General features: G+C 39.0%; 1 protein-coding gene and 1 long non-coding RNA gene across 8 annotated transcripts in view; one reads left to right on the forward strand and one right to left on the reverse strand.

The window, feature by feature from the left end:
• LOC133058817 (uncharacterized) overlaps positions 1 to 26,873 on the reverse strand; it is a 55,105-nt gene that overhangs the window by 16,237 nt on the left and 11,995 nt on the right. The gene's annotated exons all lie outside the window — the stretch shown is intronic.
• The window catches only part of RASSF6 (Ras association domain family member 6), a 65,195-nt gene continuing 47,614 nt past the window's right edge, over positions 9,293 to 26,873 (forward strand). Inside the window, exons 1-2 of one of the 7 annotated variants that reach the window (XM_061145797.1) lie at positions 9,293 to 9,445; positions 21,800 to 21,898. In XM_061145797.1, the coding sequence (XP_061001780.1) occupies positions 21,843 to 21,898 (56 nt within the window). In that variant the 5' untranslated portion in view covers positions 9,293 to 9,445; positions 21,800 to 21,842. The other 6 variants (XM_061145796.1, XM_061145798.1, XM_061145799.1 and 3 more) reach the window with 6 other exon arrangements.

Below are 26,873 nucleotides of genomic sequence, written 5' to 3' on the forward strand. Positions count from 1 at the left end.
TTGTAAGACCATCTCGGCATCTGCCTGATACAAAATAGTTTTTCTTTTTCCTTTTCTGTTTTTGAAAAGAAGTACAGACTGCGTTTGGCAGAAATCAACACAATACTGTAAAGCAATTATACTTCGATTGAAAGTAAATAAATTTAGAAAAAAGAAAGACAAAGTGCTACACGCAGTGCCTCATTCAGTTGTGTCTGGAGTCCTGAAAGTATGACTACCTTACTTTCTCCTGCAAATGAACCTTGAGAGTTTATTGAGTAATTCCAGCAGGGAAGCACAGCAACTCATATACCCTTGACCAAAGAATGGTCCACCTATGTAGGGGAAGGTCATCCTCTTTGACCTAGAGGAGCAGGCAGTGCAGGAAGGACATTTATGGAGGTGTGAGGGAGGAAAGTGACTCTGCCTAGCCAGCCAGATCAGTTAAATCAAACCTTGTGATCAATGGGGTGACAGATGTCCCATCCAGATTGATCTTACATCCTGGTAATTTTTCAAAATCTGACTAAGGTGAATGCCTTCCACTGGCCATTACACTGCTTGAAAACAGTCCCTATTGACAACAAAAACTGTCTATCAGAGGAGAAAGCAAATGCACTAGGAATGGAATTTATTTCATTACTTCTCAATTAATATAATGTTTTTCATTGTTCAAATTGTAAAAGCAGTTGTGTGGCAAATATTCTCATGATTAGGACAAACTGCAGTCTGATTCAAAAGTCAATATAAGTACAAAACATACAGCAACTACAAAAAGGTGAGACTTTTTAAAAATTAAACAACTATATATAAGTTTTAAAATGACCTGTACATCAACAACAGCATTGATTTAATTAAAGCTTTCGGGGGATTTTAGAAGGGAATTTCTTCTCCCTCATCTTATTTTTTCAATATATTTTAAAGTCTTTGTTTTCATAAAAAAAAAAACAATTAAATGTTTCTTAATCTAAACAGGAAATGATGGTTTATTCTTCAAGTTCAAGATAAATGTTGGGATTTTCCCCTAAGAATTAATATTATAACTGTAAATTATTAAGATCTCTACAGCAAAATTGCCAAATGTAAAGTATATTTATTTTAAGCTTTACATATTGGAAAAGTAACTTTTCATGTTGTCTTGTTAACAACATGATGACTTGTGGCTTCCTTATTAAGGCAATTGCTAGTTAGGTTTTTATTGGGAATCCCTTCCCTGTTTGGAGCTAATCTACTTCCTTTTTTTAATTTCATTTAGTGCATAACCTTGGCTTCCAGTGCAGCGTCGGAAACCTAACAAGATATAAGGCTATGAAACAGACTAGTATGAGTGGCCCATAGCAACTAGCTCACAGTGTTAAAATCAGGCAATTTGTTGTTTTCTTCCTATTTTCTTTCAGTTGCAATCATCTCTAAATATCTTTCAGGAGTGTTTAAGTGAGATATAGAAATGACCCAATCTAATTATACCCACATCTCTTTCTTGATCCTTTTGTGTTCTATTTCTATGGGTGATTGAATCCTGGCAGCAGCATTATATTAAGAATACATTGTGATCCTAGTATTTCTCACACTTTTCAACTGTTAATATACTATTGTATACACATGTGCATGTATGTGTTCATTTGTGTATGTATGTGAGAGAAAACCACACCAGATATATCAGTCTATGCTCTAAAACATACCACCCCAAAACTTAGTGGCTTAATACAATAGCTAATAATATAGTGCATAGTTCTGTGGGCTGATAATTTGGGCCAGGCTCAGCTAGGTAGTTCTGCTTTTCTCAGTTGGACTTCATTATGGGTCTTCAGTCAACTTCAGGTTAGCTTAATGGCTCTGTTTTTAGACTGTCAGCTGGGGTAATAAAGGAACAGAGCAGGTCAAGGGTCTCGCGTCATCCTACAGGCTGGCCCAGACTTGTTCAGGACTCCAAGAGCAATAAGAGGGTATGTCCCAGTGCAAGACACATCTTCAAGCCTCTGCTTTTATCACTGGGAACTGACCCACTGACCAAAGCAAAGCCTTATGGCCAATGCCAGAACCAATGTAAGAAAGCCCTTCCAAGGGATTAAAAGAGGCAGGAACAAACCAATGCCCTAAAAGAAAGCATCAAACAAGAAAAATATGTAGTTTCAGGATCCTTTATCCCCTAGACCAGAAAAGTCACTGATTGCTATTATGAATGGCATCATCGACTCAGTGGACATGCATCTGAGCAAGCTCCAGGAGATGGTGAGGGTCAGGGAAGCCTGGCATGCTGCAGTCCATGGGGTCGCAGAGTTGGACGTTGAACAACTGAACAACAATCTGCTGGCCTGGGAGAAAGGTATCACTTCAAATCAGGAAAAACTATGACCTATATTTATTTACTCAACTCATATTTATTGTTGTTTTCAGTCGCTAAGTCATGTCAGACTCTTTGCAGTCCCATGGACTACAGCATGCCAGGCTCCCCTGTCCTTCACTGTCTCCCGGAGTTTGCTCAAATTCATGTCCATTGAGTTGGTGATGCTGTACAACCATCTCATCCTCTGCCGCTGCTTTCTCCTTTGACCTTCCATCTTTCCCAGCATCAGAGTCTTTCCAATGAGTCGACTCTTCACATCAGGTGGTCAAAGTATTGAAGCTTCAGCATCAGTGCTATGAATATTCAAGGTTGATTTTCTTTAGGATTGACTGGTTTTATCTCCTTGGAGTCCAAAGGACTCTCAAGAGTCCCCTCCAACACCACAGATTTACAGCATCAATTCTTCAGCGTTCAGCCTTCTTTATGGTCCAATTCCCATGTCCATACATGACTACTGGAAAAACCATAACTATGACTATTACAGACCTTTGTCTGCAAAGCAATGTCTCTGAGCTTTTTGTCATAACTTTCCTTCCAAGGAGCAAGCCTCTTTTAATTTCATGGTAACTGCAAATGGTAACTCCATTTTGCATGGTAACTGCAAATGGTAATTCAATGGTAATTTCAAATCATCCACAGTGATTTGGAGCCCAAGAAAATAAAATCTATCACTGCTTCCACTTTTTCCCCTTCTATTCTCCATGAAGTGATGAGACCAGATGCCTTGATCTTCATTTTTTTAACTTTCAGCTCAAGCCAGCTTTTCACTCTCCACTTTCACTTTCATCAAGAGGCTCTTTAGTTCCTCTTCACTTTCTACCATTAGAGTGGTATCATCCACGTATCTGAGGTTGTTGATATTTCTCCCAGCAATCTTGATTCCAGCTTGTGCTTCATCCAGCCCAGCATTTCGCATGATGTACTCTGTATATAAATTAAATCATCAGGGTGACAATATACATCCTTATCGTACTCCTTTCCCAATTTGGAACCAGTCCGTTGTTCCAGTTCTGGTTCTAACTCTTACTTCTTGATCCGCACATGGGATTCTCAGGAGACAAGTAAGGTGGTCTGGTATTCCATCTCTTTAAGAATTTTCCACAGTTTGTTATGATCCACACAGTCAAAGGCTTTCAGTTCAGTTCAGTCGCTCAGTCACGTCCAACTCTTTGTGACCCCATCCATGGACTGCAGCATGCCAGGCCTCCCTGTCCATCACCAACTCCCAGAGCTTGCTCAAACTCATGTCCATCGAGTCAGTGATGCCATCCATCTCATCCTCTGTCGTCCCCTTCTCCTCCTGTCTTCAATCTTTCCCAACATCAAGGTCTTTTCCAATGAGTCAGCTCTTCGTATCAGGTGGCCAAAGTATTGGAGTTTCAGCTTCAACATCAGTCCTTGCAATGAATATTCAGGACTGATTTCCTTCAGGATGGACTGGCTGGATCTCCTTGCAGTCCAAGGGATTCTCAAGAGTGTTCTCCAACACCACAGTTCAAAAGCATCAATTCTTTGGCACTCAGCTTTCTTTATAGTCCATCTCTCACATCTATACCTGACTACTGGAGAAACCATAGCTTTGAGTAGACAGAACTTTCTTGGCAAAGTAATGTCTCTGTTTTTAATATGCTGTCTAGTTTGGTCATAGCTTTAGCGTAGGCAATGAGGCAGAAATAGATGTTTTTTCAGGAATTCCCTTGTTTTCTTTATGATCCAATGGCTGTTGGCAATTTGATCTCTGGTTCTTCTGCCTTTTCTAACCCCACCTTATACATCTGGAAGTTCTCAGTTCATGTACTGCTGAAGGCTAGCTTGAAGGATTTTAAGCATAAGCTTACTGCCATGTAAAGAGAGCATGATTCTATAGTAATTGGAACAATCTTTGGCATTACCCTTCTTTGGGATTAGAATGAAACTGACCTTTTCCAGTCCCGTGACCACTGCTGAATTTTCCAAATTTGCTAACATATTGTTTCTTAAGCTTTTGTCATGGCCCTGGCATTGTTGTAGACACTGAGGACAGAACAGTGGATCTAGAAGTCAAGGTCCCTATTCTCTATGAGCTTATATCTTAATGAGGGGAGATATAAAATAAACAGGTCATCCAAAGCAATAAATACACATTCAATAATAAACAGAAAATAAAATTCATTCAGATAGTGATGATTTCCACTGATGCAACAAAACAGGTGACTCTTATAGAGAAAGACTGAAAGATATATTTAAATAGAGTGGTCATGGGAAGCCTCTCTAAGAAGCAACATTTGAGAAAATAAAAAAAATGCAAAGAAAGAAGCCGTGACAAGGGCAGAGATTTCTTGGCAGAGACAATACCAAATGCAAAGGCAGTGATGCAGGAACTAGCTTAGTCTGTTCTGGGAACAAAAATCAAACTGGGACAGCAAGAAAGAGTCAGTACTAAGGGAGCAGAGAATTATAAGTTCTAAGACATAGGGAAGAGCAAGGTCATGTGGACCTTGGAGGTCATAGGAAGAAGCTCAGATCTAGATTTTGTTCCAGATTTAGGGGACAACCAGCAGGAAAGTTTTCAGCAAGGAGATGAGACAGGACTGTTTTTGTCTTTTGTTTCTAGAAGATTACACTGGCTATAGGTGGAGAATGGACTACTGTGGAACAAGAGTGGAGACAGCTCTCTGCCTCACTTAGGAGATCATGTGTAGTATCTGAAAAAGAATCTAATCTGCTGCCTAATCTAAGGGGTAGGGGAGATGCAGAGACTAAGATATAACTTCAGGACTTGCTGGGAGGGGAAGGACAGAAAGAAAAGACTCGAGTGACTATTAAACATTTGGCCTAAAGAAATAGACTGATGGATACAGAGAAGAAACTAGTGGTTACTGGTGGGTAGAGGACAAGATGTAGGTGAGGGATTAAGAGGTACAAACTACTACCTATAAAATAAATAAGCTACAGGATGTATTATACAGCACAGGGAATATAGCCAATATTTTATAATAACTTTAGATATAGTATAATCTATAAAATTTAGATACAGTATAATCTATAAAAATTTTAATCACTATGTTGTATAACTGAAATTAATATAATATTGTAAATTGACCCAATTAAATATATCAATAAGTAAATAAGTGAATAAATAAACAAAACTTTGACCTGAGTAACCACGAAACTGCTAGTCACTATGCTAGGATTCAGGGATAAAATAGATCATAAGACATAGCTCTTCCCCTTCTGAAGTTTACAATCTATAACTATTTACTAAATGCTATTTGGTTAATAGCTAATAGTTTAAAAAATGAATTTAGATTTAAATATCACAATTGTTAACATCATAAAATCCAGATGGGTTGAAATGTTAAATTTAATAAACAATATCTAAATAAACTAGAAGAAAAAAATATATATTTACATACTTTAAGGATGGGAAAGCTTTTTAACATGGTTTGTGTACTCAGACGAGCAGTCATGTCCAATTGCGGCCCCATGGACTGTAACCTGCCAGACTCCTCTGTCCATGGAATTTTCCAGGCAAGAATACTGGAGTGTGTTGCCATTTCCTACTCATCTTCCCAACCCAGGGATGGAACCTCCATCTCTTGCATCTCCTGCATTGGAGGATTCTTTACCACTGGGCCACCTGGGAAGCCCCTTTTAACACTGAAGTGTAAGCAATAAAGGGAAATATTAATAGATTGACTGTTTAAAATTTTAAACTTTTGTAAGTTAAAAATCTACCATAAAATTAAAATGCAAACAGTACTGGGAAATATAGCCATAGCATATTCGATAACATGTTGATGTGATTAATATAGAAAGAGATCTTAGAAATCAATACAGAAAAAATGACCAAAGAGAATAATAAACAAAAAGCAAAAGTACAGGGTCAGTCTAAAAATGGGTTCAATCTTACAGGTTATCAATAACATACATAGCTAAAATAGGATATGAATTTTTTTAAACCTTTCACTTTTATGTACTGTGTGTTAACTTGCTTTAGTTGTGTCTGACTCTTTGCGACCCTATGGACTGTAGCCTTCCAGGCTCCTCTGTCCATGCAATTCTCCAGGTAAGAATACTGGAGTGGGTTCCCATGCCCTTCTCCAGGGGAATCTTTCCAATCCAAGGATCGAATCTACGTCTCTTAAGTCTCCTGTTTTGGCAGGTGGGTTCTTTACCACTAGCACCAACTGTGAAGTTCAAATTGGTAAATGTTTAAAAAATAAAAAAAATCCAAAGTTAGTTTGGGAGTATAAAACTGACACTTGAGAGAAATTCTCCAAAAATGTACATTACCTTTCATTTGGCAACTTCATTTTTTGAAATGTCTAAAAGGTATAATCATGGTTGTGTGTAACTACATACAAACATTTTCTACAGCATTATTTATACTAACAAATTTCTCACAATAGAGATCTGATTAAATAAATAATGGTATATCATATGGTGTAATATAGGGCAGCTAGTTAAAAATCACATTGCAGAAAAAAAAAAAAACCTGACATGTGATAAATTGTTTATAATATGTTCAATGTAGTAAAAGCAGACTATAAAACAATAAGTCAAGTGTAATAGCATTTTGGTAAATATCCATAGAGAAAGTATATCAATAGTGACATTTACTAAATTTTTCTTGGTAACTATATTTCAGAGATGGAATTGTAAGTGATTTTTTTTCTTCTATATGTCTGTGCTTTTCAAATTTTTCACATTGCATAAGTGAAATTATGGATTGGTATTTATATTATAATATTATAAATATTATAAAATTATATTATAAAATTAAAATTTTATATTTGTAAAAGGTTAAGTACTCCAAAACAAAAAGAATCACTGAAACTAGCAAAAGGAAACCAGTTGAAACCAGTCATTGGAGCAAAGTTTTCAAGGATGGTTGCAGATGAAAAAGACAAAACAAGGTTTCTCTGATACTGATAATAAACCAATGTAGACAATAGGAGTGCAGAATGGATTTGGACAAAGATGTTCTGGAGCCTAGGATCTGTGGACACTGAAGTTCCTTTTAGTTGTCATTCAAAGGTCAGCCCATACCAGCAGTTAATCACACAAGAGGGTTTGTAGAGCCAGCATGGCCATCAAACCAAGATCCACAGGTAATACCAGGTCACACTGTCCTCATATATGAAGTTGTAGAAGCTTTCATTGTGATCCAATAAGCCCACATGCCTGATTCTGTGCAGCTTATTAAACTAGCCAAACAATGGCCAGTCTGATCATCCCTGGTCTCCACACACCAAAAGTTAACTAGATAAACTGTCTGATCTTTTGAATATAGAGAATCCTTGAAGTATTGATGTTATATCAAACTTGTAACCTGCAAATCAGAGTAATGCTCAGTTAAATTGACATTTGCATATATAGGAAACCAGAAATCAACCCTGCCTTTGAACTCATTGTAAGAATTATATTCAATTCCTTTTGAGGTCTCTGAGGTTTATACTTGTAAAATAACGTTTTTTTTCCCCCCATTATCAAAGTGCTTTACATGGGAAACAAAGTATCAATGATACCAAAAAGTACATTTGTGCATGTGTAAATGAAAGCATTATTTCTAGAGCATTTACTATGAGTGTCTCTAAGTCTTTGGTACCTTTTGGGGGAGAGGAGGAGCCTGATTTTATTAATTTAAATAAATATAAAAAGTTTTGGTATTTGGCAGTTTTCAAAGAGGGAACTCTTTTTTTAAATGATTTTATTTATTTATTTAAAATTTTATAATTTTGGCTATGCTGGGTCTTCATTACTTCCCCGGTGGCTCAGATGGTAAGGAGTCTGCCTGCAATGTGGGAGACCCGGGTTTGATCCCTGGGTTGGTAAGATCCCCTGGAGAAGGAAATGGCAACCCAGTTCAGTATTTGTGTCAGGAAAATCCCATGGCCAGAGGAACTTGGCGGGCCGCAGTCCATGGGGTCTTCCTTGATGCAAGGGCTTTGTCTATTTGCAGGGAGCAGAGGCTACTCTCCAGTTGCACTGCACCGGCTTTTTATTGTGATGGCTTCTCTCATTGTGGAGCACGGGCCCTAGGGCTCCTGGGCTTCAGGACTTTGTGACAAAGGGGCTCAGTAGCTGTGGCTCCCAGGCGCTTGAGCACAGGCTCCATAGTTGTGGTGCAGAGGCTTAGTCGTTCCCCAGCATGTTGGATCTTCTGGAATCAGAGGTCAAAGTCACTTCTGCATTGACAGGAGAATCCTTTATCACTGAGCCACTCCCCTTTTTAACTGAGGTTCGTTTATCCATTCCTTTCTTTTTGAGATATAACTGACATTTTATTACATTCACTTCAAGTGTATAAAATAATGATTCAGTATTTGCATATATTGTGAAATCATCACCATAATAAGTCTAGTTAATTAGACTTGTGTCCTTTTTAAAATCGGAGGTATTGAGGGAAAGCAGCTTAAAAACAGAATTCTCTAGTTAAGTGACCAAATTACTACTCATTTCCTCCTGTATGCTTTTACTACAGTAGTTTTCAAGTTCAGATGTTCTTCTGTGAAGCTGATTTTAAAAATACCTGCCACCTGCCCCAAACCTACTAGATCAAAGCCTGGAAGATGCTGAGACCCGAGGAGTCTAGCAAGATACAGAAGCGTCTCTGGTTCCCTAGGAAGTGTGAGAACCACTGCTCTGTGTGATTAGGTGCCTGTTCCGAAAGGAAGTGGCAATAAAAACAAGGGGTTATATTTCAGACATTTCTAATTAAATGACAAATTTTTAAAAAAAAAAAGAAAGACATGAATGATGACATTCCGTCCTCGTCGGTGTCACCTCTTAAAGACTTTCTCTACAGACCAGAGAGGAGAGTAACTAGAACGCGTCCAATTCAGAGGTTAAAGGCTCAACCAGTTCACTTGTCAATTCACCTGTCCCCAAGGTGTGTGGCAGAACACAGAGGCGTGTCCCGGTCAGCTGCTGGGAAGAAAGAAAGTCAACACTCCCAACATGCACTGAGGCGCAGGGAGGGGCTCCCTCCTAACCCTTCCCTGCGGCGGCGACGGGGTGCAGTCATCCACAGCCTCTTGGGCTGGATGACCGTCGGAAGGGCCGTGGCAGGCGCAGAGGGGCCCTGCCGCCCTGCTCCCGCCCCTGGCTCCGACCTCGCCTCCACCTCCGGGACCGGTGAGCCAGCGCTGCCTCTCCGGCGGTGATCAGAGTTTGTGGCTGAGCGCGGGAACAAACTCTCCGGGGCAGGTTCGGCTCCACCACGAAGGGGAAAAGTCTCCTCCTATGCACACCGTAGCAGGTGAAAAAATGGGAGTAGGGGGTGAAAGAAGCGCTCTAATCCACTCCCTGAGGTCCAGTTAAGGGCAAGTTGTTAGAAAGCAAAATCCATAGGCAGCCAGGTTTGAAGGTGTGCGTGTATCAGAGCCGCCTGAAACCCGGACATACTTTTCCTTTTGATATTTACAGAACACCCCTTCCTGATCCAGGTAAGCATGGGAGGGAGACGGGGCGGGGGACAGGGAAGGGCTTGAAGCTAAGTGTGGCCGCCAATCTCCCCTCACTTTTTAATAGGGAGTGAGCTCATGGTCTTTACCTGAAATTGTGATTTTTGCCAGGAAAAGATAATAGACTCTTGCAGGACTCACTGCTTCCTCTGAGTATCCTTAGGTTTGCAATGTTGCATTCAACCAGTGGACTCAGAAGGTCTTTTTAATTGAGGGTTCAGCTAAAGTTTTATTGTTTTCCACAAATCAAAAGAGACTTCTCTCCTACCAAAAAAAAAAAGTTAAAAAGGATTTCTGATACAGTTTAGGACTGCACCAAACTTTGAAAGAATAATCATAAATAGGAGTTCATGAGTTAAGGATCCAATTCTGAAGCAGGAGAGCTTTAGGTTCAAATCTTGCCTTTGTCACTTACTGGTTTGTCCCTTACTTAGCAAATGACTTAGTCATCATCTATAAAATAGGCATCATAAGGGGATGTTCCAATAGGGCTTTGGTGGGAATTAAACACTGGGCAAGCCTTCAGAAATAGCTATAAATAATTAGCATTAAGAAATTAACAGCTCTGCCAAAGTGTCCATTTAAGCAGTGTGAGCTGAGCTGGTGAGACCAGACAGTATAAGGGTACTGGAGTTGAACTGCTTTCCAGTGAGTGAGTCCAGGATACGTGAGCAGATGGCAAGTAGGCAAAGCATTACCTCTGAGAAACAATGAAGTTATCTGGCTTCTTGCCACTTTTCAAAAAGAGGTTGTGGTGGCCAGTTCAAACTTTTTGCTATGCTCAGTCATTTTTATTTTTTGAAGTCATACTTCTGTTAATCTGTTATTTCTGACTGGAGAAGGGAATGGCCACCACTCCAGTATTCTTGCCTGGAGAATTCCATGGACAGAGGAACCTAGTGGGCTCTACAGTTCATGGGGTTGCAAAAAGTCAGACGTGACTGAGTGACTAACAATATTAGAAACTATAATTTTTAATAAGAGAGAAACAATCCTATGTTGTGGAACCCATCAATTTTGAGGTTTGTTTATAAAAGAGACTGCCCCTGAATAACGTTGATAAAATTAGACCATATACTCCATGTTCTCATATTGTAGCACATATTGTATTGTTAACAGTAAAGTGACACAGACTTTTATTTGTGTATAGACAGGAAACATGAAACATAAAAAATTGATGCCTATGTTTTGTTGGTCTTTACCACCTAAACTTAAATTACAAGGAAGTGAACTTACTTTATGAATTTTTATTTAAAGGGTATTTTTGTTATTAATAATATTGCTGATAGGTTTATTAATGTGGATAACTTTGAGGTAGGAATAAACTTAGTAGGCGTGACTAACAAAGTAATTCTATTGATGACATTTTATCTTTACTTTATTAATATAAAACATTTAAATATTTTGCAATTGATCTTAGGTTAGTATTATCATTGTTTTAATGAATTCTGCCCTCAAATTGCAGAGTTGAAAATCTTCACTGTATTTTTTTTTTTTTTCTTGAGAGGGGAAAGTAACTTTTTTATCCAGTTTTATTGAGATATAATTGACATTTAGCACTGTATAAGTTGTACAACACAGTAATTTAACTTACATATTCATGAAATGCTCCATCATCTCGCATAGATAGAAAATTAAAGAAATAGAAGGAAACTGTTTACTTGTGATGAGAACTCTTAAGATTTACTCTTTTAACAACTTTCGTATAGCTCAGTTGGTAAAGAATGCCTACAATGCAGGAGACCTCAGTTCGATTTCTGGGTAGGGAAGATCCCCTGGAGAAGGGAAATACTACCCACTCCAGTATTCTGGCCTAGAGAATTCCATGGTCTCTATAGTTCGCAAAAAGTTAGACACGACTAAGTGACTTTCACTTTCATATACAACATATTTATTTTATTTGTGGCTCTGATGGGTCTTTATTGCTATGTGGGCTTTTCTCTAGTAGCGGCAAGCAGAGGCTACTCTCTAGTTGTGTGCACAAGCTTCTCATTGTGGTAGCTTGTCTCTAGAGCTCTAGAGCACAGGCTCAATAGTTGTGTACTTATTTGTTCAGAGGAATATGGAATCTTCCTGGATCAGGAATCAATCCCATAACTCCTGAGTTAGCAGGTGGATTCTTTCTCACTAAGCCACCAGGGAAGCCCTACCAGCATTGATTAAATTTATCATGTTGCATATTACATCCCTAGTACTAAATTTATCTTATAATTGCAAGTTTTACCTTTTGATAATTTTATATGATTCCCTTCCGCCCCCCCGCCTTATAATTGGATATTGACTGGAGAATTGGAAATAGAATTCTAAATCTAACTAAACTGAACTGTACCACATTACTGTTATCTGAGGTGTGATTGCATTTAATGTAGTTTAACTAAAAACTTGCAAAATAATGCAATCTATTTAGAAAAAGTTATAGTACCAGTGTTCACTAAACATTTTTCAAAAAAGAAATATGCTTTTATGCTAAATAAATATTTTTAGAATTTAAACAAGTCATTTGACTTTTTACTTCATAATAGGCATATATCTAAATAACAAACAGTAGCCCCAACTAAAACAAATCTATTAACCATATTTGAGATTAATTTATTTAGCCACATAAACAGATATAAATCTTCCTAAAGTTTATTTTAGTATATAAATATATTTCTACTATTTCTAATGTCTATAAAATTTTGTGATAAACTATTAAATGTTTTGGTCAATCAGAAGAGAGAAATAACCAGCAGTGATTAAAACAAATTAACTTTTCTGGTTACATTTAAAATAATATAACATATGTGTAATATATATGTAGCATGTAATTTAAGGTTTCATATTTGACACTTGTTTTAAATAAGAGGTATCCTATACTTGTCATTGAAATAGAAGTCTAATGCTGTCAATTTACTTATGCAGACTCTTTGATCACAAGGCAGACAGGGAATTTAAGATTGTTAGAGATACATGGGCTTTATATAAAAGTTTAGATTTTTAAAAACAAGTAAAGGTCAATTGAAAGTACAACCTCTGCAAAAGAACTTCTTTTGAATGCTCTCCTTTTCACTAAAGTCTGGACTTAGAGAAGATTGGGATCTGTGGCAAAACTTAGTCTTTTAAAGACTATCAGGTATAGTGATTTCATCATTTCATAACATCATCTCAAGTACCAAATGAACCAGTAGTACTGCCTTCAGTAGCTGAGCATGAAGGCGTCTCTTTCTTAAGGGATGAGGGTGTTATCTTAGTAGCAGAGGTGGTTGAAGGGCATCTCCATCATCCTCCCGGAGTCTAGTAAACGGAGCTCAAGAGGAAAAAGGGATCATTCTTTTGCAGCCAAATAATGAGCAGGAAAAATGAACCATGATCCCTGTAAAGTCAACCTTAGAATTTCCTCTTGGAAACCTAGACGAAGCAGAGAATCTGGAGCTGGGTCATGGCAGCGATTCCAGAAGATGTTGTCTGCAGCCTGAGTAGCCCCCTCCCAGGCTAAGCGGTGGCAAGGTACTTTAAATCCTGAAGTGGCTTCAAACGAGTTCGCCTCTCCTGCTGCTCCTGCTTTGCTCACCTCCCCGAGGGCACTCTGGGGAGAGTGGAGCACCCAGGGTTAGCGCCCTGTAAATGTGCACTCGCATACTAATGGCTTGGCACTTCAAATTAGATTCCACTGGGACTGATGGTGATGGGGTAGTCACATAAAAATCTGGTTGCTTGATCCACATTCTGTTTAGTCCTGTCTTAAAGACTATAACACATTTTTACTTGTATCTTAAAACAAACATTCCCTAACTGCAGTCAATATCGCCTGATAAAGTGATAATGTTTATAGTCTAATACTGAACTTTTACCATCACTGCAAATTAAGCACATTCCTTAGAAAAAATATGGTGCCAAGTATTTCCCAGAACCCATATTTTTCTTGACTTTTTTCTGTTTTCTAAGAATTGGATAACAGAATTACAGATGTTTTGTTTCCTTGAAGTGATACAATTGTATATGGCTCTGCTCTTCTGTACTATAAGGTTCCAGATCAGAGCTTAGAGAAAACAGCTTTATTTTAGAGCTAAATACGTATTTGTAACTTTCCATTGTTTCTTCAGGCAAAAATAATGTTTAAAACAAAATCCTCCATGCAAACAGCCTTTAGTATAATTTTACTTCATAACTGAAATACACACTTCCTATTCTAATGTGAAACTCTCTAGTCTTTTTTTTTTTTTTTTTTAGCAATTTTTATAATGTGTGTTCTGGAGTAAAAAATGGCAACCAGCTCCAGTATTCTTGCCTGGAAAATTCCATGAACAGAGCAGCCTAGGAGGCTACAGTCCATGGGGTCGCAAAGAGCTGGACACTACTAAGCATGCAGGCATGAATATGGTGTGTGTTATGCAAGATATGCTTCTCATACATGATTTAGAAAATATATATGAAATCAAAAAGGAAATAATTATCATTCATAATTTCACAGCTTTCAGTTTTACTGTTAATATTCTAGTACATCTCTCCATATACTGAATGATTTCTCAGGTGGCTCAATGGTAAAGTATCCACCTGCAATGCTAGAGACTCAAGTTCGGTCCCTGGGTCAGGAAGATTCCCCTGGAGAAGGGAATGGCAACACACTCCAGTATTCTTGCCTGGGAAGTCCCATGGACAGAGGAACCTGGCAGGCTACAGTCCATGGGGTTGCAAAGAGTCTGACACAACTTAGCGACTGAGCACGCACATCACATACTGAACATAGAGATCTTCATTGCTTTATATTAATGTATGTTTTCTCTACATACTTGCATATATACATTCACTCTAGAAGTCAAAAATTAAAATAAGCCATCATCCTGTTCTAAAGGAAATTAGGTAAAATAAAATATGATTAGGGAGAGAAATCAAAAGTAATTAGAAAGACTCAGATGTTTTGCTGTGAAAGTTCAAAGGAGAAATTCTCTTTGGCTGGAGGACCCAGGGAGTTAACACATGTATTTTTCTAGCTCATTGTAAAATTATGACTGCTCTGACATTTCCTGCACCCAATGGCCTCAGGAATCAAGGGCTGCAGATATAGATACAAATATAGGCCATGCTTCCTGCCTTAGCATGATAGCAGGCCCAGAGAAGGAACTCATGAAATATTTGTTGATATACAGAGGAGCGAACCAAGTTTTCCATTTTTAAACAAGTGACCATTTAATTAATCCATGCTTGAACCTGGGAAGGTACTTTAAATGACTGGTCCTTTTGAGTTTTATTTGGACTTGACCTCACATCCTTTGGCCTCATTCTGGTAACTGGCCAGTCCAGGCAAGTCCACATCTATGCAGGATGCAGAGCGGGAAGAGGTAAACCACTTCAGATGTTCTCGGATGCTTCCCATCCTCAGCATTGCCCGTGTACGGGTGCTGACTTATCCTGCTTTCTCAGGGTCCTCATCCCTACTGCCTGCTCAGACTGATTCTATCTTCCTGATCTTCTCTCTTCCTTGTTGTGCCTCCAAAGGTCTATTTTAGCCTTGACTGACCTAGTACTTCCAGGACTGTTTATTTCTCCAAGATTTAATTACTTGCCTATTTAATTCTATATTGAGTTGTACTCTCTGTGGACAAAATTTTAAAATAGATAGCCAAACATTGAATAAGTGATCTTATTTCCTACACAATCAAAGTCAATAAGCTCTGGCCCCAGGATGGGAGAGCCTGTAAGATTATCTCTCCCAGTAAAACACTTAGATTTTTAACAACTACCTTCCTCCTCAAGTCATAGTTTGTGCTTAGTCGCGCAGTTGTATCCAGCTGTTTTCGACCCCATGGACTGCAGCACAGCAGACTACTCTGCCCATGGGGATTCTCCAGGCAAGAATACTAGAGTGGGTTGTTGTGCCCTCCTCCAGGGGATATTCCCAACACAGTGTTCGAACCCAGGTCTCCCTCATTGCAGGCAGATCCTTTACTGTCTGAGCCACCAGGAAAGTCCAAAGTCATAGTTTATGTTCTACCAAAATAATTGTGAGCATTCAAAGTAAGACGCTTAGGCTTCTAGACCTGTAATTTTTCTTTTTTTTTTTTTTTCATAAATCTTTCTGCTGATTTAATCATAATCTCTGGTTATCCTCCTCTTAAGCCTTTTGAGGAAACTAGCTCAGACCCTTAAACCTACCAAGTCTTTGTAATTTAGAGGATATTCACAAGGGCACTACCAGATTTTAATTTACGATATATCATGGCTAATGGGAATGTAAAGGGGAAACTGTTTGAATTCATAGATCTATTTCTCACTTTAGCAATTAATAATAAGCTGGGAGTTTTACCAAATCACCTCTTTACCTTTCAAGTATTTCAATTGATTATTTTGCTTAGGCAACTTTTGGATTCAGTCAATATTATTTCCTATTCAATTAGCTTATAATGCTTATCAAGAAAAATGTTACCCCGTTTTTATCTTCTTTCACAAATTTCATTCAACTGTCCTTCTTTCTAAGGTCAGGATAATGAAAGGACTTTTGAATTCCTTTTTGTTTGTTTTGAAATTTAATTACGTCTTCTGAAGCTAGCTACAACTTGCTTCAGCATAGGTCATGAGTGACAATATAATTACATCTCAATTGTTTGCTATCTTCAATGATACTTTACCTAATGTTTTTATGAATACAAAGAGTGGGGACCAATCAGGAAGCCATTGCAATGATTCTTCAGCCCATCATTGTCAATTTGCCTTTGTACTTCAGTTCAGAATATTGCCCACTTCCAGTCCTACCTAAAATACCATATTAACTATGAGGTCAAGGTCAGTCCTTTGGATCACAGGTACAGCTTGACATTTAGTCAGTCACTCAATAAATATTATCTAAATTATCTAAATAATTATCTAAATTATCTAAAGACAGTCAATGTAACTCAATAAAATCCTTTCGGATACTGATGCATTACCTAGATGAAAATATGGTAATTGGATTACCTAAAAGAAGGTATAAATAGAAAAGAGAGGATGGCTGAGGACAGACTATTGGAACAATGATCTGAATAATATGATAATGACTGAGAGTTACTTAGCGAAAGTCTCTGACAGAGACCAGCATGATGGGAAAGTCTGAGGTAAAGAACTCCAAGGAGGAAGAGCAGAAAGTTCAAATCCCTGAGGCAAGAATGAGCTAAGGGAGTGATTAAAAACCAGAAAGAAGGTCAGTGTAGATGAAATGTAATCAACGAGAGAAGTAATAAACAGAATGAATACTGAATTGATTGACAGGACCTTGAGCGTCATCATAAGGAGGTTCTATTTTACTCTAGCTCATTCTTGGAAGTCTTTATAAGGTTTTAATCATGAAATGACAAGATCTGATTTGCTTTTGAAAATTATCATCCTGGTTGCCATGTGGAGAATGGAATATGGGTCATGATGTGGGTTCAGGGAAACCAGTCTGAAGGCTGATGCAATAATCCAGGAGGAAGATGGTGGTGGGTTGGCTCAGAGTGGTTGCCCTGGAAGTGGAAGCTGTTGAGTTACCTGTTGGAGGTACCAATAGGACTTACTTTTGGATTGGAATCTGGTTATGAAGAGGAAAAAGTAAAACTTTTAGTTTTGGTGCCCTTAAGGTGGGTGGGAAAGAATTGTGGAGGAGGGAATTCTGGAGTATGGGAGAAAGTCAGTTGTTCTGGCTTGGCCATGTTGGCCTTGAGATGACTTGGATGGACATCCAACTAGAGATTAATTTAGGTAGTAACATAAGTCTGGAGTCGGCAGAGAGGCTGGGCCAGAGCTGGATTAGGTTACCTGGAAGAAAGTGTAGATAGAGAGGAGAGGGTGTTCAAGGACAGTCTATTAGAACAAGCCAGCGTTTTGTGATCATATAAGGGAGGAGCCAGCAGAGGAGACTAAATAACTGAGACATGTGGGAGAGCCAGGAACTAAAGTAAGGTTGTGGTGGTTGCTGCTTTGTCTCAGAGTCTCCAAAAACAGTGTTTGAAAAAGAGGGAACAACCAACATTGTCAATTGCTACCGAAAGGCAGAGAAAATGAACCACTTGGCAAGATACAGGCTATGGAATGTGAAAGGAGAGCTACAGGAGAAGTAAAAGTATAGAAGTAAAAGAATACATTCTCAATAATGGTAAATAATTTGGATCCAGGAAGGAGAAGGTAGTGTTTGACTACTGGGAGGAGTGGCAAGTTGGGGAGTGGGGGAGGGTGGGATCTCACTAGGAAGCCCCAATTACTCTTTTTGTGGATGATATAATGACAAAATCTAGGGGCAAAACTCAGGTTTTAGAAGCAAGAGCAAAGACTATACAACTAATCAGCCCTGACCAAATTTTGTGACTGACTAACTGGGATTTGTTGAGCTCAGGGAACATGCTGTGTTTCTGTCCCAAGGCAGCCTAAAATGCCCTTATAGCTTCTGACCTACACAGTTAATTTGCCAGGTTGGCTAAGGTTCTGTCTCTTTCAGCACGAGTCCTCCATGAAACCCCCTTCCAATGATGTGCTATGAAAGAGGGTGATGTTTCTAACTAGAGGAGCACCAGTCACAGGAGGACATGATTAGAAAATGAGATAAGGTATAAAACCATCATGGCAATACCAGTGGGAAGCAGAGAGTAACATCACAGCAGTGTAGAAAACAGGCCATGGGGAGACTGATATGGTTCCTTCTGAGCAGGGACAAGAAGGAAGTAGAGATCTGAATCTGCAGAGATGAGGGAAAGGGGAATGGTGAGAAGAGATTGGATGACACGTGACTCCGTTAGACTACAAAGCCTGGTGTTAAAGAAAGTTTCAGTGTCGAGTTTGGAAAGGTAGGTTTCGGTGGAAATACAGAAAGCCTGAAAGTCAGGTTATGGGACCTGAGCTGTATTTGCAAAGAATGAGGTCTCAGGAATATCTGATAGCAAGATAATGTGATGATCAAAATGGCAAAAGCATAAAGGGAAACTAGTCAAGCATTCAGCTTAGAAACCATTATAATATGCCTGGTGGGACATGCTCATAGCTTTCCAATAGGTTACATAATTTCAAAGTAACAATGTGTTCTAAGGGAAAATATGCATCAGGGATGGATTCTATGAAATCTCTTTTCTTCTTTTCCTTTTTTTTTTTTTTTTTTGACTGTAGTGTATGTGTTAGTTGCTCAGTGGTGTCCAACTCTTTGTGACTCGATAGACTGTAGCCCATCAGGCTCCTCTGTCCATGAAATTCTCCAGGCAAGAATACTGGAATGGGTTGCCATTCCCTTCTCCAGGGGATCTTCCCGACCCCAGGTTCGAACCTGGGTCTCCTGCATTGCAGGCAGATTCTTTACCATCTGAGCCACCAGGGAAGCTGTTCTCTTGGAAAAAGAAAACATGAAATGTCTTCCACACAATTTACCCCAGCCAGAATGACCTACTTTAGAATCACTTCCCCTTCTTTTTTAAAATTTAAGAAAAAAATGGAATTTTTCTCTCCAGCCTTTTTATTCTGGCTATAGCCCCTATGATTCTGTAGGCTTGATGCAATGGTAATTAAATATTCAATTTCTGAAAAAGGGAATGACTAGAAAATATTATATTGGAGAAGGAAATGGCAACCCACTCCAGTGTTCTTGCCTAGAGAATCCCAGGGATGGGGAAGCCTGGTGGGCTGCTATCTACGGGGTTGCACAGAGTTGGACAAGACTGAAGCGACTTAGCAGCAGCAGAAAATATTACACAAAATCTCTGGTCACACCCTAATGCCATTTATATGAAGACATAAAGGAGGTTATTATTCATACCTGACCACAGTTTCCAGAGCCTGAAGGAAATTTGAAGGAAGTTATGTCACACTTAACTAACCCCACGGGTCAGAGCTTGATATTGGCTGCCTGGCAACTTGAAACTGTGTTTGTGGAATGGGACAGGTTTCAGTCAGTTTGAATTCAATTGCTGGAATGAAAGGAATATGTTCTCTTGCACAATCATATCAAAGAGAATTCTTTCTAGAAATACTCCAAAAACAGACTTACCAAACTAGCTGACCCTTCTCTGCCTTGGGCCAGTTTTTGTAGTTTTTCCGTTTATATAGTTTTCATAGCTTGATAGTTTTCAGTTTGCACACCTCCAGACATTACTCTAGAATTTCTTCTCTACTTTAACTAGCTTGTGTTCTTAGGTTGCCCCCCAAATTTCAATGATTGCAAAATGCCTCTTTTTGGATCAGAGAAGCGTTTGGGAATTTAACATCTTTTTAAAGAAAATAACACTCGGCTGCTATATAAACAGAACTTTAAAACTAGATCGATGCTTTCACAAGTCTCTAGAAATTTTACTTTAAAATATAACAACAAGATATTTGATTTCTTTTTTCAAAAATATTTGGAAATTTTGCTACAAAACCTAAAACCAAGAAGACGTCTGAAATATTATTTCAACCAGGCAGAATTCCTCAAGGAGCTTCTCTTTTTTTTCCCCTTTTTATACTTCTCAATAAAGCATAAGCTCTGCATCAGGAAACAGCTTCTTCAGACACCCTGAGCCCATCTGTGCATTTATGAAGACACGGAGCAGGAGGATGGCTTTTAAATCACTGAGACCTGGTAGCGTCAGAACTGTGGATAAATTGAAAAAATGAAGAAAATGCTTCTCATGTATTCCAAATCAACTACTAAAAATTCAGAGTAGGGTTCCTTACAATGGGAGTTATGCCAAATTTAGACATTGTGGTGGGTACATTCATTACCGGGAGCATAGCTAAGTACAGCCATCAACTGGAAAGTGACTGTCAGTGCAACTTTGATCCAGGATCTCATTTACACATTTGCAAATCATTTGCATTTACCATGGGCCCACACTGTCACTTGTATGGCCCTTTGATGTCCAGCCCCCTGTTCCACCTTTTCCTCTTCCCATTTCTCTGTCACACAGTTTCTCAAATTGATCTCCAAGGGGAAATCTGTATGTCAAGCTAAGTGTTTTTGACTCATCTACTGTTTCCTCGTAAGCCCTCTTTATCATCTTTCTTTAGTGGGTCAAAATAAAATTATATATTCCTCTTCCTTCACTGGTTACACTGGTGGCTCAGCTGGTAAAGAATCCGCCTGCAATGCGGGAGAGCTGGGTTCAATCCCTGGGCTGGGAAGATCCCCTGGAGAAGGGAAAGGCTTCCCACTCCAGTATTCTGACCTGGAGAAGTCCATGGACTGTATGGTCCGTGGGGTTACAAAGAGTCAGACACAACTGAGTGACTTCACTTCCTTTACTAATATTTTCCATAGAGTAAATGAGGAATACATAATTTTCAATTTAAAATAAGAAATGGTTATCAAAAGAGGATAAAAATGGATTTTTCTCTCAAAAGCACATACTGAGTAATAAGAATGGAATGAAACACCTAAATATTTTAAAGCTTATATGGAGGTGGTAGAGAGGAATGGAAGGGACAGAAAAGACATGTTATTACTTGTTTCCAAAACAAATTATTCTGTGAAAAGTGGGTTTACAGGATGCTATTTAATACCCACTCAAAGTGAGTTGTAGTTAAAACTCTGAACTCTAAGTTTATTTTCTTAAAATTGAAGATTTTGGAGAACATTTTACTTATCCTCAACATTAATTCCCTTAGATGTAGGAAAAAGAGAGCTTTGAAAAAAATCTTCAAATGGACAAATTTGTAGAAAATCAACAATATTTAATCCATATAACCTTTTTGCAAACTTCAAAAACAATATTGGTGAAAAGGAAAAATAGGAAACAAACATATTCAGACCTTGCTTCAAATGATTTGTTCCACTACTTACTGTCTGAAATGGAGATAATAATGCCCCTACCTTGCCAGGAAGACCTGAGGAGTAAAGGAGATACTACCTATCAAATGCTCACATACAGAGTGTGAGATTCAAAGCAGGCACATGGTAAAAAGTCTCTTTACTTCCCTCTCCAATCTAACCTTCATGCCCACATACACAAAACACTACTTAAAAACTTCCCCCAGAATATTTTTACACACTAGGGACATAACAAACAATTTCAATGTAAGCTAGAGACTAATTTATGAATGTATCCAGGAACATACCATTAATACTATTCTAATGTTCTAGGGTAGCCTCAGATGATCTCAGAAAGGGGCAGAAGACGACTGTGATGGCTCACCAGTCCTCCTCTTGGATCTTTATCAATGAAAGGACATTCATTACTGGGTAACTATACACCTACAGCTATACGCCTTATGTATTATTTTGGTCATCAGTCATTTGTGGGTTATACCTTATGTTTATTATGCATTTTGTCATTCTAACCGTCATTTGAAAACTTCAGCTGTATTGAAAAAAACTGGAAAATGACATCATTACGTTTTCTAACTATTCTCATTTTCCTGTAAAAAGAACCCAGTGATATATATATTATAAAAATTATGTGAGGCCTTTGTAAAATATTTCAGAACATATGAGATAAACAGTGTCTAAATTTGGTTTTCCACAGGAATTATAATAAAGTCTAAATGTATATCAATAAAAAAGCATGATATATGATCCACAAGATCAATGATACGAATCATCAGTTGAGACCTTGAATAACAAATTAAGTAAGACTGCAAAGCCATAGCTTATCATGGAACAATCACTCTATTTCATAAGTAGTGGTCTAATTTCACCAAAAGCTAAATTTCTATGTTAATAGTTGGCACAGTTCTCAGGAGCAGCATTCAGTAAAAGATCTAAGACTCATCATAAATGATGTATCAAAGAATTAGCCCACAGGCCTGAACCAGACTTTCCTGTCCTGTCCTGTCCGTCCCTTCCTTGCTGTTCAGGACACACTTCATTTTTTACTGTTTCTCTCTTGATGTTAGGTTATGTAATAGACGACCAGTAGCTATAGTTATTTTCTTATACATAGTAAATAGTGTATATCATGTCAGTTTAGGTATAATAGAGCAGGGATTTGAAAACTTTAAGAGTAAAGATAAAAATGAACCTGGCTGAGCTAAAGCAGAAGCTGAATAAGAGAAAGACACAAAGGTAAGGGAAAAAAAAAAAAAAAAGTGGCCCTGAAACATGACTCATGTCTTACAGGGAAGAGAAACAAAGCCAAATAAATAAATGATCAAGTAGTATAGATGATGCAGGACTGCACAATGGGAAAGCAAAGAGAACAATTGTGGTCAAGATGGAATCGAAGCCACAGGTGGAGGATGAGCAAGAAATGTGCAAAATGGGAAGAAGGCAGAATGCAAATGGTAGAGAATTCACTCATTCATTCCTCAGATACTAGTTAACTGCTCCCTGTGGACAGGTACTCTTGTGGATCCTGAGAGTTCAGGGATGAATGAAACAAACCCTTACCCTCATGGGCATGCTAAGTCACTCAGTCATGTCCAGCTCTTTGTGACCCCGTGGACTGTAGCCCACCAAGCTCCTCACCAGGCAAAAATACTGGAGTGGGTTGCTATTCCTCCTCCAGGGGATCTTCCCAACCCAGCAATCAAACCTGCATCTCCTGCAGTGTCAGCTAGTCAGTCAGTCAGTTCTGTCGCTCAGTCATGTCCGACTCTGTTTCACCCTGTGGACTGCAGCACGCCAGGCCTCCCTGTCCATCACCAACTCCTGGAGCTTACTCAAACTCAAGTCCATCGAGTCAGTGATGCCATCCAACCCTCTCATATTCTGTCATGCTCTTCTCCTCCTGCCTTCCATCTTTCCCAGCTCAGGGTCCTTTCCAATGAGTCAGTTCTTTGCATCAGGTGGCCAAAGTATTGGAGTTTCAGCTTCAGCAACAGTCCTTCCAATGAATATTCAGGACTGATTTCCTTTAAGATGGACTGGTTAGATCTCCTTGCAGTCCAAGGGACTCTCAAGAGTCTTCTCCAACACCACAGTTCAAAAGCATCAATTCTTTGGTGCTCAGCTTTCTTTATAGTACAACTCTCACATCCATATATGACAACTGGAAAAACCATAGCTTTGACTAGATGGACCTTTGTTGGAAAAGTAAAATCTCTGCTTTTATTAATGTCTCAGCATATTAATGCTGTCTAGGTTGGTCAAAGCTTTTCTTCCAAGGAACAAGGGTCTTTAATTTCATAGCTGCAGTCACTACCTGCAGTGATTTTGGAGGCCAAGAAAATAAAGTCTATCACTGTTTCCACTGTTTCCCCATCTATTTGCCATGAAGTGATGGGACCAGATGCCATGATCTTAGTTATCTGAATGTTGAGCTTTAAGCCAACTTTTTCACTCTCCTCTTTCACTTTCATCAAAAGGCTCTTTATTTCTTCTTCTCTTTCTACCATAAGGGTGGTGTCATCTGCATATCTGAGGTTATTAATGTTTCTCCTGGCAATCTTGATTCCAGCTTGTGCTTCTTCCAGCCCAGCGTTTCTCATGATGTACTCTGCATATAAGTTAAATAAGCAGGGTGACAACATATAGCCTTGACATACTCCTTTCCCTATTTGGAACCAGTCTGTTGTTCCATATCCAATTATAACTGTTGCTTTCTGACCTGCATACAGATTTCTCAGGAGGCAGGTCAGGTGGTTGGGTATCTCTTTAAGAATTTTCCACAGTTTATTGTGATCCACACAGTCAAAGGCTTTGGCATAGTCAGTAAAGCAGAAATAAATGTTTTTCTGAAACTCTCTTGCTTTTTCTATGATCCAATGTATGTTGGCAATTTGATCTCTGGTTCCTCTGCCTTTTCTAAATCCAGCTTAAACATCTACAAGTCCATGGTTCATGTACTTTTGAAGCCTGGCTTGGAGAATTTTGAGCATTACTTTATTAGCGTGTGAGATGAGTGCAATTGTGCGGTAGTTTGAGCATTCCCTGGCATTGCCTTTCTTTGGGATTGGAATGAATATTGACTTTTTATAGTCCTGTGGCCACTGCTGAGTTTTCCAAATTTGTTGGCATAATTGAGTGCAGCACTTTCACAGCATCATCTTTTAGGATTTGAAATAGCTCAACTGGAATTCTATCACCTTCACTAGCTTTGTCCATAGTAATGCTTCCTAAGTCCACATTACTTCACATTCCAGGATGTCTGGCTCTAGGTGAGTGATCACACCATCATGATTATCTGGGTCATGAAGATCTGTTTTGTGTACTTCTTCTCTGTATTCTTGCCACCTCTTCTTAGTATCTTCTGCTTCTGTTAGGTCCATACCATTTCTGTCCATTATTGAGCCCATCTTCGCATCAATATTCCCTTGGTATCTCTTATTTTCTTGAAGAGATCTCTAGTCTTTCCCATCTATTGTTTCCTCTACTTCTTTGCATTGATCACTGAGGAAGGCTTTCCTATCTCTCCTGGCTATTCTTTGGAACTCTGCATTCAAATGGGAATATCTTTCCTTTTCTCCTTTGCCTTTAGCTTCTCTTCTTTTCATAGCTATTTGTAAGGCCTCTTCAGACAACCATTTTGCCTTTTTTGCATTTCTTTTTCTTGGGAATAGTCTTGATCCCTGCCTCCTGTACAATTTCACAAATCTCCCTCCATAGTTCTTCAGGTACTCTGTCTATCAGATCTAATCCCTTGAATCTATTTCTCACTTCCACTGTATAATCATAAGGGATTTGATTTAGGTCGTACCTGAATGGTCTAGTGTTTTTCCCTACTTTCTTCAATTTCAGTCTGAATTTGGCAATAAGGAGTTCATGATCTGAGCCATAGTCAGCTCCTGGTCTTGTTTTTGCTGACTGTATAGAGCTTCTCCATCTTTGGCTGCAAAGAATATAATAAATCTGATTTTGGTGTCTACCATCTGGTGATGTCCATGTGTAGTCTTCTCTTGTGTTGTTAGAAGACAGTGTTTGCTATGACGAGTGCATTCTCTCGGTAAAACTCTGTTAGCCTTTGCCCTGCTTCATTCTGTACCCCAAGGCCAAATTTGCCTGTTACTCCAGGTGTTGCTTGACTTCCTACTTTTGCATTCCAGTCCCCTATAATGGAAAAGACATCTTTTTTGGGTGTTAGTTCTAGAAGGTCTTGTGGATCTTCATAGAACAGTTCAACTTCAGCTTCTTCAGCATTACTGGTTGGGGCATAGACTTGGATTACTGTGATATTGAATTGTTGGCCTTGAAAACGAACAGAGATCATCCTGTCGTTTTTGAGATTGTATCCAAGTACTTCATTTCGGACTCCTTTGTTGACTATGCTGGCTACTCTATTTCTTCTAAAGCATTCTTGCCCACAGTAGTAGATATAATGGTCATCTCAGTTAAATTCATCCATTCCAGTCCATTTTAGTTCACTGATTCCTAAAATGTCGATATTCACTTGCCACCTCCTGTTTGACCACTTCCAATTTGCCTTGATTCATGGACCTAATATTCTAGGTTCCTATGCAATATTGCTCTTTATAGCATTGGACTTTTCTTCCCTCACTAGTCACATTCACAACTGGGTGTTGTTTTTGCTTTGGCTCCATCTGTTTATTCTTTCTGGAGTTATTTCTCCACTGATCTCCAGTAGCATATTGGGCACGTACCGACCTGGGGAGTTCATCTTTCTGTGTCCTATCTTTTTGCCTTTTCATACTGTTCACGGGGTTCTGAAGGCAAGAATACTGAAGTGGTTTGCCATTCCCTTCTCCAGTGGACCACGTTTTGTCAGAACTCTCTGCCATGACCCGTCCATCTTGGGTGGCCTTACACAGCATGGCTCATAGTTTCATTGAGTTAGACAAGGCTGTGGTCCATGTGGTGAGATTGGTTAGTTTTCTGTGATTGCAGTGTCAGGAAGGTTCTTTACTGCTTGCACCACCTGGGAAGCCCCTACCCTCATGGGGCTGCCTCCTAAAAAAGGGAAATAGTATGTAGGATAAGTATTAAACAACATGCACTATGAGATGCTGAAAGACATGAAGAATAAAAATAAAGCTGGAAATGGAGTAATGATCACTGGGGGTGGAGATCAGTGAGTTATGATTTCATATACGATGGCCAGGAAAGGCCTCATGGAGGAGGTAGCCTTGGGAGAAAAGCCTGAAGGAGGTGAGTGAATAAGCTGTGTTGGTATCTAGCCGGGAGGCTTCCAGGAAAGGGGATGCTAAGCTCACAGCCCTGAGGCAGTTACATGCCTGTAAGAGTGGAGGAAGCCAGTGTGGAAAGTGAAATAGGAAGACAGTAGGGGAAGGTGAGGTCAGAGATACAATGGGGCCAGAATATG

This window comes from Dama dama, chromosome 6, assembly GCF_033118175.1.
Source record: "Dama dama isolate Ldn47 chromosome 6, ASM3311817v1, whole genome shotgun sequence".
NCBI lineage: Eukaryota > Metazoa > Chordata > Mammalia > Artiodactyla > Cervidae > Dama > Dama dama.